At 39.7% G+C, this 19,518-nt stretch overlaps 1 protein-coding gene across 2 annotated transcripts in view; it reads right to left on the reverse strand.

Annotated features, from left to right (window-relative positions):
- Positions 1–17,596, reverse strand: part of AGL (amylo-alpha-1, 6-glucosidase, 4-alpha-glucanotransferase) — a 34,249-nt gene extending 16,653 nt beyond the window's left edge. Inside the window, exons 1-17 of one of the 2 annotated variants that reach the window (XM_058808617.1) lie at positions 17,426–17,596; positions 16,863–17,003; positions 13,771–13,981; positions 12,742–12,908; positions 12,101–12,304; positions 8,063–8,244; positions 7,739–7,850; positions 7,316–7,436; positions 7,035–7,137; positions 6,849–6,946; positions 6,132–6,271; positions 4,173–4,360; positions 2,954–3,077; positions 1,753–1,916; positions 1,122–1,223; positions 732–884; positions 501–651 (exon numbers count right to left, since the gene is read on the reverse strand). In XM_058808617.1, the coding sequence (XP_058664600.1) occupies positions 501–651; positions 732–884; positions 1,122–1,223; positions 1,753–1,916; positions 2,954–3,077; positions 4,173–4,360; positions 6,132–6,271; positions 6,849–6,946; positions 7,035–7,137; positions 7,316–7,436; positions 7,739–7,850; positions 8,063–8,244; positions 12,101–12,304; positions 12,742–12,908; positions 13,771–13,981; positions 16,863–16,944 (2,302 nt within the window). In that variant the 5' untranslated portion in view covers positions 16,945–17,003; positions 17,426–17,596. Of the gene's footprint in view, positions 1–500; positions 652–731; positions 885–1,121; positions 1,224–1,752; positions 1,917–2,469; positions 2,594–2,953; positions 3,078–4,172; positions 4,361–6,131; positions 6,272–6,848; positions 6,947–7,034; positions 7,138–7,315; positions 7,437–7,738; positions 7,851–8,062; positions 8,245–12,100; positions 12,305–12,741; positions 12,909–13,770; positions 13,982–16,862; positions 17,004–17,099; positions 17,192–17,425 lie in introns of those variants that run through there. The other variant, XM_058808619.1, reaches the window with a different exon arrangement.
- Positions 17,597–19,518: the final 1,922 nt, after the last annotated feature.

Here is a 19,518-nt window from a genome sequence, read left to right on the forward strand (position 1 = left end):
ATATACTATGTATTAATGTATGTAATGCAAACATTTTGTCTTCACATGAACTTATTCAATACAGAGATTTATCAAGATGTATTTTCAAGCTACAAAACCGCTATATATATTTGAAAGCTGAACAACAATAGAATCAATGAATAGGATAAAATTTTAACCTTTTTTTCCCTGTACAACAGAATAAACAATAATTCCCCCAACTCTGTACAATTACTATGAACTATTACTAGTTCACAAACAAGACCATAACCCCCCTCCCACCACAGGGAACTTGCAGCAGGATTATACTCAATATGAATGTTTCTGAAAACCCTAAGCATTGCAAGTCTATTATTGGTTCTTAAACCACTTTTGGGACATATATGTTAGTACATCGAAAAGGAGTGTTATATACTGAAAGTTCTCATATGGATTTCATGAGCATGTGCTTGAAGTTAAAAAGCATAAATAACTTGAAACTTCTGTACATGACAACAGCTTTTGGAAAGAAGTTTGTTTACCTGGGATACACATTTCAGGTACTTCTTTACTGTAGAAACAAGTTTTAGGATCTCTGAAGGCAGTTCGACACACAGCCACAACAGACTGGTGTGTGTTAGGGCAGTGTCTTGTCACTGCAACTATATCTTCATCAACTTGATCTACATACACCTAGAAAAGACATAACATTGCAACTGTGCTCACTCAGAGCACACATATGAAGAAATCACAGTGTTACCCTCACTTCTTGCCTGATTAAAGCCTTTAGCCCCCAGCTCCTGATGCAGCCTGTTTATGGCCAGCCTTCCTGCTAGAATTCCTGTTTGGAAATTAACTTCACCAGAGGTCAGATGTGCTGCTGAACTCCACTTTGAATAAAACCTCTCTTCGGATACTACAGAGATCTGTAAAAAAAAATCAAACAAACAAATTTAAGCAAATATGAAGTACTCTGGGAAATAATTACACCTTGAGGTCTGACCAGTAGAAAAAAAATCAAATTTCATAAGAAGCTGGACAATCTGAAATAATACAAGTCAGCAAACTACTTGGAATTCCAAACAACATTAAAATATGAGTTCTATGATGAGAATAAAAGGTATTTTTAAAGGTAGCTTAGGAGTTGAACTGGAGACACGTACCTGGTGTGGTACCAGCTCATCATAGCCTTTGGTACTTCCTGTAGCACAGCATGCCATGGAAACAATCATTGCACTAGGAAGAGCATCATAAGCAGATCGGTGCTACATCAAAAAATATATAGGTAATGAATAGTGAAACCAAGAAAATTCAAACCTCCCAATTCAACATACAGAAGATGCACTCAATCTAACAAAGGAAATGCTAATCCCATGGTCATAATTTCCTCAATTATGATAAAAATTATTGGAGAAAATTTCTACAAATTAACTAAGAAAAGCAACTTAGAAAAATCCTCAAACTAAGCACTCCCTGCCTGCCACCTTCTCTCATTCCTGCCTGTAAACAAGCTGAGGAGAACAGGTCAATAAGCTGCTTACAGCAGCTGGATGAAAGACTCAAACCAGTTTATTTAGGAACTTTATATACTCCTCCCTTGAAAGACAAAGTCTTGAATGTCAGAAGGTATTGCTACAAAATTTTTTTCTCTGCATGAAAGCTTGAGCTGAACTGCATCTGTTCAAAATATTGTTCAGGATATCAGGATCAGATCAAGCCCTCCCACAGTTCGGAAATATCACTCACGAGAATATTATAGGTAATTTTTGTTGTTCTTGTTGTTTATGTGCTCACCTGAATTGGACATTCATTATCATGTGTAATATCCATAAACAGTGCATGAGCAATAGCTGGCATCAAAGGCCTCAAACGTGGCTGAACGAAAGATCCGACAGGCTCACCTCCAAAGCGATAGACCAACCTCCCCTCTTCGTGGCTATTGTAGGCAGTCATGGCCTCTACAGAACAGAACACCTAAGTGTTTGCATAACAATAACTACCACACACACAGCACTCACAAAGATGTTAATGTGGCATTTAGAAGTTGTTATTTTGGTGTGTTCAATCATTAGAAAAAATAAAATCAAACACATATAGCTATATTCTCAGTGTGGAAACACAGCCTTGGGATATTCAGTTTACTATAACAGATTAAGGAAGAAAAAGCTAATCGGAAAAAAAGGATAAAAAAGCAGAGATCAAAACAAACTATTTCTCACAGGCTTTAAAAAACTCATGCAACAAAAATCAGACATGATGCAGGACTTACATAGCAGAACTGTGCTACAACTCCTTTTTCCTTCACTAGATCAAGAATGAAATATTTAACCTTCTGTAAACTAACAAAGGAGGTCCTCTCTTATTTTATGGCTAGTACTTTATTTTCTGCCAATTATCAAAAGTCACAATACGGAAATTTAAAGCACATAATCCAGTAGAAAATTTTTTCTCGAAAAAGCATGTCATCTATAATCTCTTGTTGGAAAGAGACCACACACGCAGCAAGCCTACCTCTTATTAAGGAGGTAATGCCCAGCCTATTCACAAAGATATTGTCCAGCTCCTCACTTCCTGTGAACAGTTCAGCCACTACATACAAATCGGCTCGCAATTTTCTAGCTGTGTCCAGCATGTACTGCAAAAAGCACAGCCAAAAAAGCCACAGAAAGAGGAAAGGTAGATACAAAAAAGGACAAGTTTCAAAGCTAGGCAGGGATTGGACAATAGGAAAATGCCATGCAGCAAAGATAAACAGAAAGCCAAAATTAAGGAACAAAACAAGTTGTTACACAGAAGAGGACACACAAACATAAGCAAAACCAAGAATTAGCATACAACACAGGAGAAGTTAAACAGAACATGAAGAAAAGGTAATTGCATAAGCAAAGAACATGAATATGTAAGAAAAATAAAAAAGCATACCAATGTTAGTTTCACATTTAAAACTCCAAACCATACATGACAATCCTACATAATTTTCAACTGCTTATTGTACCTCTAATCAGGCTGGTAATTCCCAGGCGGTTGACAAAAACATTGTCAATGTACTCACTGCCCGTGAAGAGTTCAGCTATCACATAAAGATTAGGTCTGACTGATCTGGCTGTTGCTAGCATCTCCTATAGATCACAACACATTTTTAATGCAAGACATCCATTGTCAGCTATGTACACACAAGCATTAACATGAATGTTAACAGAACATAAATGATCATTCAATATATGCAGCACATTAAAAATGTTGGTAACATGAAAGTTTCAGAAAACCCTGGTTATATTTTACAGATATTACTTATAGATTGAGTAATTCTAGGAAATTTTCAGTAGACTTCAAGCTAACTACTACTTTTAAAACAAAATCTTAGCTCAAAATACAAGAGCAAAGGTTAGATAAAAGAGACACCTACTGAACAAAGAAATCTGAGCAGCACTTCAGTTTAAGCCTTTGTAGCTACCCTTACAAAAATAATAACACTAAACAAAAGAATGGCAGAAGTTTTGAAAAGGCTGCATTTAGGAGCTACTTACAAGTTGTATGGACAAATCAACTTAAAAACAATTTTAGAGAGCTCTTCATAGGTTTAGGTAAGCTCTGTTACAAAGTTCTAAGCACTAACAAGATGCACTACTCAAAACCTATTTAAAGCTGATTTACTAGGCAAGTACAACTTTGGGATGTAGTCAGCTGCCTGGGAACAAGAAGCACTAGTCTCAGCAATACACCTGCCAGATGAAACTTGTTGCAGGAGTTCATTACCAGCTTTTAAATTCTGTGAAGTGAACCACTTCTTGTTTAATTTAGCAATAGCAAAATATATATGGAAAAAAAAGAAAAAAAAACCCCAAAAAACCAGCCAGACTTTCAATCAAGTCTTGGCAATGCCTCCAGCTCAAACTAACATACTGGGTACTGGCAGTCATTGCACTACATCCACAGCTCAATGAGGGAAAACCTAGCCAGGCCCATCCACATCCACAGTATTTCAGCTAAACTAGAGAGGATACAAACTACATAAACTACACCACTCTACTGTTTAAGGTAGCTGAAACCATTTCTGAACATCAGCAGACAAGAAACCTTGATTTCATGCAATGAGGAAGATTCATTCCCAGTTAAACTGTGCCAAGTAAGTCCTGTACTGTTGCTGTGAGATCTGCAGGATCTTTGTCACTGACAGGAGCTACTTTCTAACAAACATGTTTCATTTTGCGTACCTCAGCTACATGAATAGGTGTTGAGTGACAGTTGTCCAGACGAACACCATGGAAATACTTGGCAGTGATTTCAGTGTATTTTTTCATATGTGCCCAGAGGTATGGGCAGTCTTCAGGTTTATTACCATAACGCAGTTTCACACTGTCTCCCCAGCAAATGAGCTCTCTTCTCAAGTACACATTTGAACCTGTAAAGGAGATAAATTCACTTTAGTGTGTCTGTGTGTATATATATATATACACACAGAGAGAGAGAGAGAGAGAGAGAGAGAGAGAGAGAGAGAAAGAGTATAAGAGTACAGAATGTGCACCAAAATGAAAATGTGGCATTTTCTACTGCTGAAGAACAGAAAAACACTAATGAACAGTAAAAATTCTAACAAAAATCGTATCAATTCAAAAATCTATATACACTACACTTATGTAAAATTTCACACTCTTCCATGGGAACATTTAGCTTCTATAGTGATACTGCAACAATTCTTCATATTGAAATAAAGTTCCTTTTAATTCTTCAAAATAGTATAAAAACCTGCACTTCATAAAAAGAAAAAAACATCGAACAAACAAGCAAAATGAGTAAATGAGTAGTTTTGTTTTTCACACTGGTAAAATTCCAAAAAGAATCTAATTATGTTATCATAATCTGTCACAGTAACAATTTACAATTTTATCTTCTATTAACAGCAGACTCTGATGAACTTCCAAAGCCAGTAAGCAAAAAAAAAAAAAAAAAGGAACTGTAAATTACCACAAATTCCCAAAACATTCACGTAAGCACAGCCAACCCTTTTCTTCACTAACAGCAGCACAGCCAGACAGAGAGAAAAACGGTGTTTCTTTGGATGTACACTGTGATTTTTTCAAAGGATCATTTAGAGAGCTGGCTGCATTTGTTTTGCAATTCCTTTATGGCGCCTTTGTGTACCACATTTTCACATTGTGTTCTAAGTTGAATTTATGTGTGGCATAAAACAAAGGCATAACACAAATATAAAGCACTGACAACCCTGTAGCTGAGTTACAAGAGAAACCTCAGTAATGGAAATTAAGAATGCTAACTAAAGCCAGCGACTGAGAGGAAAAAACCACAAAAATCTCTCTACAAGAAAGGGCAATAATCTGAAGGCAACTAAACAAAACCACTTTGAAACACATACTATCTCAATCCTCGAGAAGAATAAAAGTAAATAAAATTTAGTGAAAGGGGTGTAGATTACTTTGCAGGAATTAGATGTTTGCTAACTGCAGATCACTCTGGAGATCATCAGATTAGGTTGTAAAGCAAACTCAAACTTTCAGATGTTTTTTAATTACAATTAAACTGGCCTTTGTTTCATTTAGTTTACCAACTGAATGGCTTCTTTAAACACAATTTTTTTTTTGCATTTATTGGATATCAACACTGTCCCCAGAGGAGTTAGAACGCAATATTTCAGTGCATGGTGATTTCATGCCCTATTTTACCTTCACAAGTAATCTGCATACTTAATTTGGATTTACTGGGTCATCTCTTGACTGCCTGACTGCCACTCAGTGGACTTTTCAAGGATCCAGTTTTTGCTCACTAATGCAGTAAAACACTATTCACCTTTTCATTGCATTAGTTTTTCTGCCACACTGTCATTGTCTCATAGAAATGCCAACAAGCACTGGTGTTGGAACAAAGTACAAAGTAAGCAACAAAGACAATGACAAAAGTGGGGAGGCAGGACATCCCCATTTCAGTGGCAGAAAGCTGGTAATTTCCCTCTCAAATCTTGTAAAACTGTACCTCAAATTCCAGTTCTTATAGCTCATCTGTATGCTGAATGGGAAATTAAAGTTCTATAAGCTTAGTATCTGCTATTCTGCAGCTTCATAGGAATACATCTAGAAAACAGACAAATTAAATAAAATCCTTATTGCTTTGGCTAGAGTATCAAATGGTTTGTAAGAATTCAGATTTCTTTTACAAACCTGGTTCTGCAAAGTTTCTAAGAGGATCATCTCCCATAACCCAGCCATTATGAGCCATGAAATAACAAGCTTTATCTGGCTGATGGATCATAGCTTCTTCTTCCTCCACAGTCAGCTCTTTGAATGGATATGTAAAATACCTATGGAAGAGACAGGCAATTAAAAGAGAAATCAAAAACAAATTAGGTACGGTAACCTAAGCTGCAATTCATTGTCTTTGAAATTAAAGTATCTGCTATGAAGTGGCTTGTTCATAATACAGAGAAAAAAGAGAGCAACTTGCATAAATGATGGAGAATTTTCTATTTTGAAGGAAGCTTTGAAGGAGCAAGAACAGATGTTGCCACTATCTTGGTGTCAGCTGGTAATGTAAGAGTAAAGCTGTAGCTCTTCAGATATGAATGGCATCAAGCACATAAAACATGAAAGGTGTAAACTTTCCTAGCTCCACTCCTCTTCCACCTACAACAGCAATTTGCACTATGTAAGGTTTTGATGTCCTCTGAGTATTGTCACATGCTTTCTGATCACGTTTCTGAAATAGCTATTGCTGTTGTTTAAAAAACCCCTGTCAATTTTGATAAGTGGCATTTGTCCATGTCAAAGCAAACCTATATTTCTCCATATAAATATATGTATACTTTTATTGAACTTGGAACTTGCTTTCCCTGTATAGATTCTAATAGTTTCCAAACAAACAAGAAAACATGTATATACCTGGTAACCAAGGGATTTTTTCTACTGATAGGTCCCAGCTTAGGACCATTACAAGCGATTCGTTCATAAACCACAGTCCCCACAAGGCAATTGACAGCCTGGAAGTAATCAAATGATGCATTATTGAAATGCCTTCATTTATTTGCAATTTTAAACAATTCCGCATTAAAACAATAATTTCAACACCTGTTCTTGATGGTGACAAGTTTGTCTGTATTGCTCAGCATTTAGTTCCTCAATCCTCTTGCGAAACCAGTTACAACATTCTTCTATTGCAGCTGGTCCATTGCTTATCAGGAATACATAAAAAGCCGAGAACAATTAGAAAAATATTTTAAAAACATACAGCATAGATTACTAAAAGGAATCAAAAACTAATTTTTCCTCATGTCTGAAAAGAATGTCTTTTTTTGGCTTTGTAAGTTTAGCTTCACTTAGATTTTAACTTGTCATCAGTAATACGGTACCTATGTGGTACAAATGTTGCCAGTGCTATGTTCATATCTACAGTACAGCCAAGCCGTCTATATTCAGGGTCCTGAAGTATTTGAAGATGCTGATTTGGATCAGGTTTAGTGCCCATTTTGCCTGAGAACAAAACAGAAATGAGTACTCAAAGTAAAAACAGGAATTACATTTAACAGATGCACAATTTTTATCATTCTAGCATAACCAAGATGCAGGTGGATGAAGGTATTGAAGGTCTTTAAAGATTTTCCTAGCCCTCAAAGCATTTTTGTATGCCTAAATCAGCGCAGGGGATGTCTCACATAGCAAAAAATAGCATTATCTGGGTTTTTTTGGTTTTCTGTCTAACTGTTAAGCTTACCTAAGTCTCTTGAACTATAAATACATAATTCACATGATTCAGCAACATGATCTTCCCTTACCTTGAGTAAGAAGGGTTTTAAATTGCTGCACAGCTTTGTTAACGTCCACTTGGAAAAATTCCCATAGTTTCAATTTTGGATATATATCTTCATAAATTATTTTACGTAAACACTGTAAAAATAAAAAAATGCATTAGTTACTAAGGTTGTTTGTTAATAGAATTAAGAAAAGTTAAAAGAAAGGGGAAATAAGGGCCTATTTCAGTAAATCTATCTGCAAAGCATACACCATTTTTTGTGCATTTACAAAACTCTAGAAATATTAAAGGTTTATTCAGCTATTTATGCAGTTCATCAGCTTATACTTAGTTCTCAGTCACTTACATTCAAGTGCTGATCATTTTCAATCAAGGGAGGGACTCCTTTGGCAATACACTTCCCATCAGCCACCATACCAGTCAAATGCCACAGAGCTCTGTCCAGGACCCAAGCTGGCTTCAGGTGAGGAGAATTTACAAGGTTATAGCCACATTCTGGATGCATCCTGAGCCATTCACTGTTAGTAGCTTAGTGAAGAAAGGGAGGGGGGAAAAAACCAAACAGAAACATAAATACATAAGCTGAACCCTTTGTTGTATTTTGTAAAAATCCTAACATCGAGAAGCTGAGGTACTATAGCACATACAGTTCATTCATTCACATTTAAACGGAAGTTTCCCATGTCAATAGAAAATCCTATCTTGTGCAGAAATCTTATTACTGATTGACCATTATTACTGATTTTTTTGGTCAAACATAACTGCAGAGACTCTAGAAAAACTTTTTGTTAGTTATATAAAGATATGCAATAGTATCACCAATTCTAAAACACAAAAAAAAAACCCAATTAAATTTTGGTGCAAGAAATACATCAAACACTGAATGTAAGATACTGATATTCTTGTGCATTGAAAGCCAAACATACATCCCAAACTTATATTATAAAGTTGCTTCTTTTTCAATATTCTTCATCCTGTCAAGATGGCACATACAGCTAGAGAGGAAGAGTGCCCACGTCCCAAAAATAATTAATGCAAAATATATTTAAATGGGCATTTAAGAAAGGATTAGCTGTGATACTGGTGTCCAGAGAAAGAAGCTGAGTTGTAGGAAGCAACATCACTGAGTCCTACCCAGCAAGATGAGTGCACTGTCCGGTGCATGCAAATGGAACACTCATTCAGGCCAAACACTACACCCTGTGTCTCTCTGCCAAGCTACCCCGGCAGCATCAACAAGCACCAGAAGATTGCTGGACATTAAAAATTAACTTAGAGAAGGTAAGGAGCCTTCACTGGAACACAGGTGTAGTATGTAGTATTCTAATACAGATAGCATGCATGCAGCAGTACAGGTAAATATATACATAGCACAGAATTATCATTTTGGAAGCATAATAATGAAGAAAAATCCCAGAGTTAATTTCTTTCTATTTTTGCATCTCTTTTGCTATGCTGTTTAAATGAAAATAAATTTCATATATTCTTTTGAATGAATATTTCAAACTGAAAATAAAAAGAAAACATCACAGAATGCCTAAGAACAAAAATGAGGTTTTCGGAAAAGCTGAGAAAAACAGAAGTAGTACTTCACACATGGGAAAATATATAACAAATTTTTATATTGAAAACATGAAGAGTCACTGATGTGTCCAGAATTACAGCAGAACAAATAACACTTAAAATCCCAAGTTTACTTAGTTCAAAGAAGTTAAAACAAAAATGTCAAAGCAAAAAAGAGAAATTCTACCTCAGCCTATAGTGTGAACAGCTCTTCTGAGCACCCATCTTGTATCTCAAGATATGGCAAAATTTCATTATTATAACGTAAAACCTTTTGTGGAAATTAAAATTCTTGTGGTTCAAATACAATCTGCTACCAAATCCACCATGTTTTAAAGTTATGTAAAGCAATATCAAGTTTTGGCTGTTCCAGGCCAAACAGATTATTCCCTCCTACTCTTTTTTTCTTTGTCCTTTACCACTTCTGAAAAAAACTTGCTTCTCCAAAAAGCAAAGCCAGCTTGTTCTATTTCTTCTAACAAGAACTATAATTTACTATAAAGGAATTTCATAAGTAAATACAAATAATTCTAAAAAGACAACACATAATTTAAACCTAAAGAGTTAGCATTAAAAAAAAGTCAACAGGCCTTCCATTAATTCTGGTACAGAACAGAAGGATGTTGCCTGATCAGAAATTAAGTTCCAGTGATTTGCAATGTAACATAAGAGAAATCTAACTGCAGAAGAAAAATTATCCAAAACATCACTGGTGATGATATTTACTACAGCTAAGGAAAAAATACCATTGTAAAGAGTATGTGTATAGAATAAAGTAAGTATAGGAATATGGAAATCCCAAGATGAGGAATTACAGAAAACTTTCTAAAATTCATTACATTCTTCTTATAAAAATCCAAAATTATTTTCTTAACTAACTCATTTTTTACATATTAAACACAAACTTTACTTGAAGGTAAGATTTACTCAAGTGTTATATTTCAATTGTGTAACATTTGCCTCTTGTGAAAGATAAGTAATACAGAATTTACTTCACTTTATTTTTACTACTTTATACGATTTATTACAGCCATGGAAAGTTCAGAAAAGAAAAAAAACTCCAACTGTCTTTTTTCTGTCTCCTGGTGAAAAGTAAATGTAAATATATTTCTTATTTGAATATACACAGTTACCAGAGAGGGTTTGCAAGTTTATCCGTGACACTCCTGCAAAGATGCCAAAGGCTCAGGGACATTTTACACCAGCACAACTTCACTTTTCAAGTTGAGCCACAGGTGCTGCCTTTTGTTAGAGCCTCACAGAGACATCCAGAGCTGATTCCCACTGTTCCCTGCCCACAGTGTGGGCTTCACACCAAACACCTCAGCTTAATGCCTGATCCTGCAGGTGATGCTGCTTGGCTCCCACAGGGGCACAGGGGAAGCAATGCCATTTTTATACAATGGTTTCCACTAGAAAGCAGAAACTACCAACAGATAGAACCAGTGTAAGCTGAAGGGTCATGACAAGCAACAAAGTCATCAAGGATACCTTGCTTAATCTAAGAACCACAATCATCTGAATATTTCTATCCTCTTAGAAGACACTTCTTTTCCACCATAGTACAAATGTTGAGTCATCCATCTCAATGAAGATTACTTTAACTCTGAATGTAACCTGAAAAAGTCCTTCTACAAATGTAGCCAAATAACATGACATTTTCCTTCTCAAATATATTCCGGTGTGTAATTACTGTAGCTAAGATCTTTCTGTCCATCAAAATAAATTCCCCCTAGTAGCATGCAAATATACACCGCTCAAAAAAGAGAGGATCTCAAGCATCACTAAGAGAAACTGAACATCTAGTTGAAAAGCGTAAGAAATATTTTATCCAGAAGTGGGAGGAGTTCAAAAGCCTTATTCCCTCAGACAGAGCCAACAACTATAATTAGTAACTTTTCAGCCAACAGACAGGGAAGGCACTGTGTTCCAGACTGATTGGACAGGAATGTTTGGCAAAAGTCAACACCAAAGAACTAAAGCAAATAAAGCTTGAAATTCACAAATGATTTCTTTTTAGGCATTTTTGAGCCTCAAAAGACATCAATCTACATAAACCCTTTCTGTAGTCTCTGGTATGAGAATGGTAATTATGATCTTTAGGATTATAGTATGCAGTAGCAACTGCATTATAAAAAAAGAAAACTCATTATCCAAATAATCAACAAAATCACAAATTATTAAGCACTACACTTTAAATTTCATCAGATCACACAGAAGAAAATCCACTGTCCCTCAAGCAATTAAGAAAAATAACAGCTTTGATGTATTGACATATCTATGCTTAAAAAAAAAGCCTGCCCCAAACACAAAGCTGTCTTCTTTCTTCCCCCACAGACTGAGCTGTAACATTTTCCCCATTACTTAATCCTACCTTCTTGTCCCAACTCTGTTTCTAATCTGCATGTTAGATCCAAATTAGAGCAGTCACTTAAGCAGCTACAAGCAAAATAGCCTGTTTAACAAGAAAGCACTCTGTTTATGCTCAAACAATTCATAACACAGACTCTGTTCAAATATATGGGAACAGCACACCACACATAATGAAGGTAGGCATACTATATAACTACAGATACACAATTTATTAATTCTTTTTAAGAAGGGCTCTCCTCACTCTTTCAGTAGCAATATTAAGTTCTTTTATACCTGTTACAGAGACGTATCAGTTATAATGCCAAAGAGTTGTCCTGGATTTGAGAGACTCAAAAGACAGACAACTACATTGTTTAAAACAGCTACTAAAAATGGGTTAAAGAGAGAGAAGTTAAGGGAAATAGCAAAATATAAGACCAATCTGGTTACTAACCCATGAAAACCATACCTGTATGATTGTAGACTACATCTGTGATGCAAAGCATATTCCATTCATTTTTCAGTTTCTCCACAAGTGCTCCTATATCACTCCAAGTGCACTTTTTATTATGGTTTGAAAATTCAGGGTTTACTTCTAACTGGTCAGCCAATGAATAACATGATCTAGATAGTCCAAGCATCTGCAGTGGCGTAAAATGAATCATGTTGTAACCTGTGAAATAAAAGCCCATTTATTTAATGAGAAAAAAACCCCCACTCAAAGCTAATTGAAAGAAGCATAAGCTGCACTTTTGTACTCAGAGCTGCTGTTTGGAATAACCAATGTAAATTAATCTGAATCTTACCCTTGAAATTCTACGTAACACAAGCTTTAAAAACCACCATGTTCAGTTCTACAAACTTCCAAGTCTATCTGAAATTAAAACAGTAAAATAAGTGGTTTCTGATATTAGGGAACCCCTGAATTTCAGCACCTCGGCCAATATTTTAATAAATTCACTGACTTAATCTGTTAATGAAATTGAATATAGTAGAAAAAATAATTGACAAAGAATCTATTAATTGTTTACACTGAGGCTCTTCCGTGTAACTTTGGGTTTTGATCATAAAACAAAAACTTTTATCCTTGAATATGTCTATTAGCATTACCTGTTTCTTTTGCCACTTTCAGCCTATCTTCCCATTCATGAAACGGTCCCAGACACTTAGCGAGGTATGTCTGGAGTGTAATACAATCCAAAGGCAGCACATGATTATCAGCTCCAACATGCAAAATGGGATCCACAACTATGTAACCACCACCACTTTTCTCATTTCTAGGAAAAAATAATTTTCATTGGTATAATTAACACCCATTGTACCATTCTGTTTCAGAGAGAGAATTCAAATAGCATAGGTTTTCAGTAGCCCTTTACAGTGGCTGGAGGGAGAGGGGGAACAGGACTGCATGACATAAAAAGGAAATAGTAAACTCTGAAATGTTCATCTCTTATGCATCATCTCTCTATTGGACTTAATGAATACAAATGGGATACAGAGTTAAAACTCTGGAAAAGTGAGATACCTTTGCTATTTCCTGAGATGGAGTACTGGTTCCTCCATTTGGCATATGGAAACATAGAAAGCACAAATGCCCATCTACTACATGTAGATCTACATTTTGAGCCCCATTCTCAGGAAGGTACCTGAGCTAAACGTCTTAAGCCTGGAAGAATTTAACCACCCATCTTCCAGAAACACAAAATAACAGACTACAATTATTACAGACAGTGGCATTCTCTTCTGCACTTGTCCCACTAAAACAAAAGACAAAGTAAAGGATCCAAGTAAAGAATGCCAGAACCTCTGTGCTGGAGAGAAAACAATCCTCAAAGTGAATGAAGAAAGTACAAAATAATCATTGAGATACTCAGAATGCTGATGAATTTGACAACTTGTAAAAACAGATTGCTTCTCCAACATTCACAGAAAGCTGATCAGCTTGATTCTGTATATTCTCCAGAATATTTCTGCATCAGGAAGTACTATATAACCAGTTACTGTCTTTCATTGGTGGATTCTAATTGGTCCCTTGGCTGCAATTTCAAAAATGCATGGGAAAAAAGGGGGTTTTTCAGGTGAAGACGTAGACCAAGGGAGCAAACTGCATTTGGCTGCAGGTATACAAATTTCACTTACCCAAGACTAAAATAGTACTGGTATGACCCAGAAATTTGGAGATCCAACTTGCAGTATTTGTCAGAGTCATCTTCTTTTCCTGTGGGATTGTGCCACGACAGTGTCCTGAACTTGTGGCGATCAAACACTTCTCCAGAAGCTGGATAATTTGTATACACAGTAACAGGCTTGCCCTGAAGAGTTGGGCCCAATCGGAATTGTAGCTCAAAACCTCAAGAAAAAAAGAAAAATACAAAGGGTAAAATCACTTGATCAGGTGAACTAGATATTTCTAGTCTCTTATTACAATTCCTAATTTACTACTATTTTAATAACACCATCATATTTGCTAAGAATCTCAGCACAATTATAAATTTCTATAGCACAGAATCATAGAACATCCTGAGCTGGAAGGCAACTCACAAAGACCACTCAAGTCCAACTTCAGGCACGGCCCAGAATTCCCCAGGAATCACACCATGTGCCTGAGAATGTTGTCCAAATGCTTCTTGAACTCTGAGAGGTTTGGTGCTGTCACAACTTCCCTAGAGGGCCAGTCCCAGTGCCCAGCCACCTTAGGGGTGAAGAACCTTTTCCTAACATCCAACAGAAACCTCCCCTGGCACAGCTCCATGCCATTCCCTTGGCTCCTGTCACTGGTACATAGCAGAGACCAGCATCAGCCCTTCACAATGGAAGCTGCAGACTGCAATGAGGTCTCCCCTCAGTCTCCTCTCCTCCAGGCTGAACAGGCCCAGTGACCTCGGCCACACCTCAGACAGTTTCCCCTCAAGGCCCTTCACCATCTTCACTGCTCGTCTTTGGACATTCTTTAATAGGTTCAAACCTTATATTGCAGCACTCAAAACTGCATCATCTCTATCTTCTTCCTAAGATTGTTCTTGGCATGCTTTACAGATATCCTTTTTCCTTTACACACATGGCACCATTCATCTTCTTTCCAATTTGTTTGTCTTTGCTACATAAAGTTTTAAAAATAAAATACAGCAAAACACCATGATCATCAAACTACGCACAATTTTATGTAGATTTTGGATTACCTAGTCTTTAAGTACTTAGGTTTACCAAGTCTATATTGTAGGCTGACCCATGAAAACATCTGAAAAAAATTAGGAACACATTTAAAACCAGAAAATAATTCAAATACCTTCATTATTCACTAAGGATTCACTAAAGAGGTAAATTTCTTATGCTTTAACTGAAGAATTATGTATACTTGTGTGTGAGCTACAATATACAAATTATTAAACTTTGAGAGAGCTCAATAAACTAAAGGGAATCTTGTATGTGTGCTCCAGGTCTCTCACACACATAGAAAAAGGCTTAAGTTTAAGCTTAAGATCCTTGTGAGAGTGAGAAAAAATTAAGTTAAAAATTAGAACATAAAAGCATATGTACTCTACTGAGTAAGACATAAAAAATTCTGCTTAGTCAGGAGGGTTTAGAAAGGTTTCCATCAGTAGGTATGAGGCTCACCATCACAAGTGGCTAAGTACAGGGCTCATTCAAGTAAACGAAACAGATGTAAGCTCTTACACAGAACATGGCAGTCACGTAGTTAAGTGCAGTAAATCACCTACTAGCCCTAGCAGCCTACAAAACTGGGAGTAAAAGAAACCTGAGTCCTTGCAAGAAAGGGGAAAATTATTAGTACACAGATAATGAATCAGAAAGTGTAAAAAATTCTGGACACCAAGTTACAATACCTTAAGCTGAAAAACACTACTTGTTTGTTAAATAGAATCATGGGGACTCTAACACCAGAGTTCAATGTCTGAATACATTTAAACATAAGTGTTATCCAGCTTTATGTTTCTCTCATTAACAAAATCATCACTGCACCAAAACCCACCAGGTAAAGGAGCTGTTTTCAGATCTGAATGTCTGTCAGGTAAAATGAAGCTCATTCGAATGTAATAGATATAGGTATAAAACCACTTTTGGAAGGTTAAGTACACTCTCTTCAGTACCGGCCTGACATTTTGTTAGAGGTATTACTAAAATTAGAGCACAGGGATATATACCACTGGTATCTTGTTTCCTCTGAGAGTTACACTGACATCAGAAATGCTGTGCTCAAAATTAGCTACGCCCTCTCAGAGACTGCTACCAGCAGGGGCACTTAAAATGTTTGACAGCCATGCATTTCTGCTTCCCTCTTTTCAAGAAAATTTACACAACTTGAGGGATAAATTAAAAATGGAAGTTAGGATTAACTCTGCACTTCTTCATTATTGACATTTCCTCACATTAGGCCAGTTAGACGATTTTGGAATCAATATAGTCAAAGAGAATTTTTATTCTCAAGAACCAAAATCTTGCTCCTTTATGCTCCTAGATTAGTAACACACCATAAAAAAATCCACAAAAACTCTTACTAAAAATTGTTGCACTGTTAAAAATATTTTTAAAGACAAGGGCTTTAGCTTTATAGTCTCAATTTGCTAAGCAGCACAATAGAAGACCAGCTAGTGGATGGTTTTTGGTTTTGGACTTGTTTTAGAAATAGGCTTAAAAACATTCTCAGGAAGAAATAACATCAAGTTCTTTTAAGTATGCAGCATGATACATAGCTCCGATAATGTAACAAATCTGATAATAAGATTTAGGAGTTGTTAAAGAGCTTATATTCTGAAACATTACCTCAAACCTGCAGACTTTGCAAAATGCAAGTATTACTGATAGATTTCAAAACTGCAATATTAAAACATGGGGTGCTGCATAAGAAGATAAACATTGGCTTATGAGGACTTTCTCAGGTCACTGAAGTACAGGCTATAAAAGGAGAAGGAAAAGCCCTGTCTAAAAAATGCTTTGCACTTCAGTCCCATGAAGACTGACGGCTCTTGGCCAATCTGCTCTTCATTTCTCAAGAGTTTAACAAGTCAGATTAAACTGTGTGCGGAGCCCATAGAGCTCTGCAGTGGAAACAAATCAAAACAAACCACCCCCCAAATCTAAACCAACAACACCCCCCACACACCCCCAAAACCCCTCCACTTCAGGATGAGCTCTTCTTTCCACTACCATCCAAAGACGATGACGAGGTCCCGGCCATGTCCTTCTCACCCGGTCCCGGCACCCCGACCTACCCTGCTCCAGCCTGAAGAGGGTCTTGTCCAGCTTCTCCATCTCGCCGAGGTGCAGCAGCCGCGTCTCCTTACCGCCCGCCATGGCTGCGCCCGCCCGTCCGGCGCTCCCGGACTCTCAGTGCAGGGAGGGAGAGGCGAGCCCTGCCGTGGGGGAACAGACAAAACCCCGCGGGTCAGCGGAGACCCCCGGCAGCACACGGCCGCTCAGGAGCGCCTCACGCCGCCGGCCGCGCTTACATGTTCCCCGGTGCCGGGGGAGCGCGGACACTCGGCACTGCAGGGCAGGGCGGAGGGGAGGCGGTACGGGACGAGCTGTCAGGTAGAGCCCAGCCCTGCCCCGGCCGGGGACCGCCGCCGGCAGCACCCCGGAGCAGCTCCCGTCCCACAGCGCGGCCCGGCCCGCAGCCAGAGCTACAGGGGTGCCCCCGGGAAGGGGAAGCCTGACACCTGTCACTCTTCGCGCCCGCCCCGGCGCTGCCGGAGCGCCCCGCCAGGCCCCTCACGGCTGCCCCGCCGCCCTCCGCGGGGAGCGCTGCCCACCGCAGTCGTTCCACCATACTCACGAGCGGGCCCGCAGAGCGGCGGAGGCGCCGCTCCCCGCGGAGGGCGACGGCTACCGAGGCCGAGCGGAGCCGGGGCTGGAGCTGCCCGCAGCGGCCACCCCGGGTCGGTTCGGCGGTCAGTGACGCACTTGCCCGTGGCCGGGGCGGCAGCGCTCCTTTCCTGCCCTTTTCTTGCCTTTTTTTTTTTTTAAACAAAGTTTATTGGATCCGCGGCGGCCGCGCTCGTAGACGGGCGGCGCCGGCGCAGCTCCCGCGAGAGCCCAGGGCCCGCCCCAACGGCGCTGCGGGGCGGCCGGGCCGGGGCTACCCCGCCCCTCCGCTCTCGCTCTGCCCCGGGCAGGCCCCGCCCCTCCGGCCTTGGCCCCGCCCTGTCGATCCCGCCCCTCCGTGCCCGGCCCCGCCCCGCCCGGCCCTCTTCCGCTCTCGGCCCCGCCCCACCGAGCCGACTCCGCCCCTTAGCTCCCGGTCCCGCCCCTCCGCTGGCGGCCCCGCGAAGCGCGCCCTGAAGGGAGAGGATACCTCAGGAACACCTTTGGGGTACCCCAGGGTTCCCTCAGGGTTACCCCGGGGCTCTCCCAGAGATACCTCAGGGCTACCTCAGGGGCTCCCCCCGTGCCCCCCGCTGTTGCGGCAGCGAGCGGGCTGATCTCTGCGCGAGCCTGGGCCCTGCAGCCCGGCAGGGCTGTTGGACGGCGCGGTGGGGTTCTCCTGTCTGCTGTCAGCCGCTACAGCCGCAGCCCCAGCAGCGCCTTTGCGCTCGGCTGGTGCGCACAGGCACGAGAGGCGTCCCTGCGGGGCCCGGCCACCTGAGTCCGGAGCTCTGTGCGGTTTACCGGGCGCTCTGCTGAGGGCCAGGTGGCTGTAAAGGTTGTCCGGAGTATCCCGGCTGATGCCTCTGGGCCCAGCCGCTCCTTGCGGTGACTGCAACGCCGCTCCGCCGAGTTCTCTCAGCGTTCCCGCCCCGCTGCCTCAGGGCCGGCGCCCGGCGCCGGGCGGCCGGCTCCATCCTGATAGGCTGCGCTGCTGAACAAACATGATGTCAGCCAGAGTTTAAGTGCTATATATAGTGTGTGGACAAGACTACAAACTCCGTGGATCTGTCTTTGACTAAGAGGTAGTATGGTTTTTAAAAAATCCCACACACCAGAACAACACATCCCCGCCGCCTTGTTTTGCAGCATACTGTCATCCGAAGTGCAGACACCATTCAGCCCCTACCACTGCTTTGTATTGCAGAACACCTGGAACAATTGCTCCAGGCCTCTCACGACCGAAGTTATTAACTGCACCCCAGTGTAAAGGTCAGCCTTGCAGCTTTGGAAGGTCAGTCTATTTTTATTACTTAGAAATACGTTTTTAAAAAAGTGCTTCTCAATTTACAGTCACTGTGTTATACCGAGTTTGTTTTTTCTTTTTTAGTTCTTGAAGGTGGCATATGTATTTTGTGAAATTGGAAGGAGTCTACAAAACAATTTAGGCTTAACCATTTACTTCCAGCCATGCCATGCATACCCTTATAAGTGTATTTTACTGAAGGGTGTTTAGCCACTTACAGTGCATTTAGGGAAAGTCCAAAGGTCTTGATATTCATGGAAACACCTCCACCCATTTCAAACTGAAGGTTTTTTTAACATTTGGTAGCTTTTCTCCTTTATTTTCTCTTTCACTTGCTCCTCCCTCTGAAAATTTCAAGAAATCTATTTGTTCCTCATTTCAGTTAATGTTTTCTGGTATTGTTGAGAAAGGTTTTCATGTTGGTGTAGGTGAATATGTCAACTTGTATGCCCTTGACATATATTAGGTTTCCTAAACAGAATGGGGCAAAAAGGAAAAGCACCCCTGTGAGTGCAGTTCCCTTAAGAGTCACCTCATCAAGGGTCATTCAGATATGATTCAGATGTGATACTTACAATCTGAGTTATTTGACATGTCTATTTCCTGCCCAGTAGGAAGTAGACATGTGAAATCATGTCTATTTCCATCCCTATTGTCCTTGTGAAATAATGTCTATCTCCCTCCCTATTGTCCTTGTCTTTTCCAGCCCTCTTATTCTGTCTTTTCCAGCCCTCTTATTCTTTAGTCAGCTTGCTGGC

Source organism: Ammospiza caudacuta, chromosome 7 (assembly GCF_027887145.1).
Source record: "Ammospiza caudacuta isolate bAmmCau1 chromosome 7, bAmmCau1.pri, whole genome shotgun sequence".
In the NCBI taxonomy this organism is placed as follows: Eukaryota; Metazoa; Chordata; class Aves; order Passeriformes; family Passerellidae; genus Ammospiza; species Ammospiza caudacuta.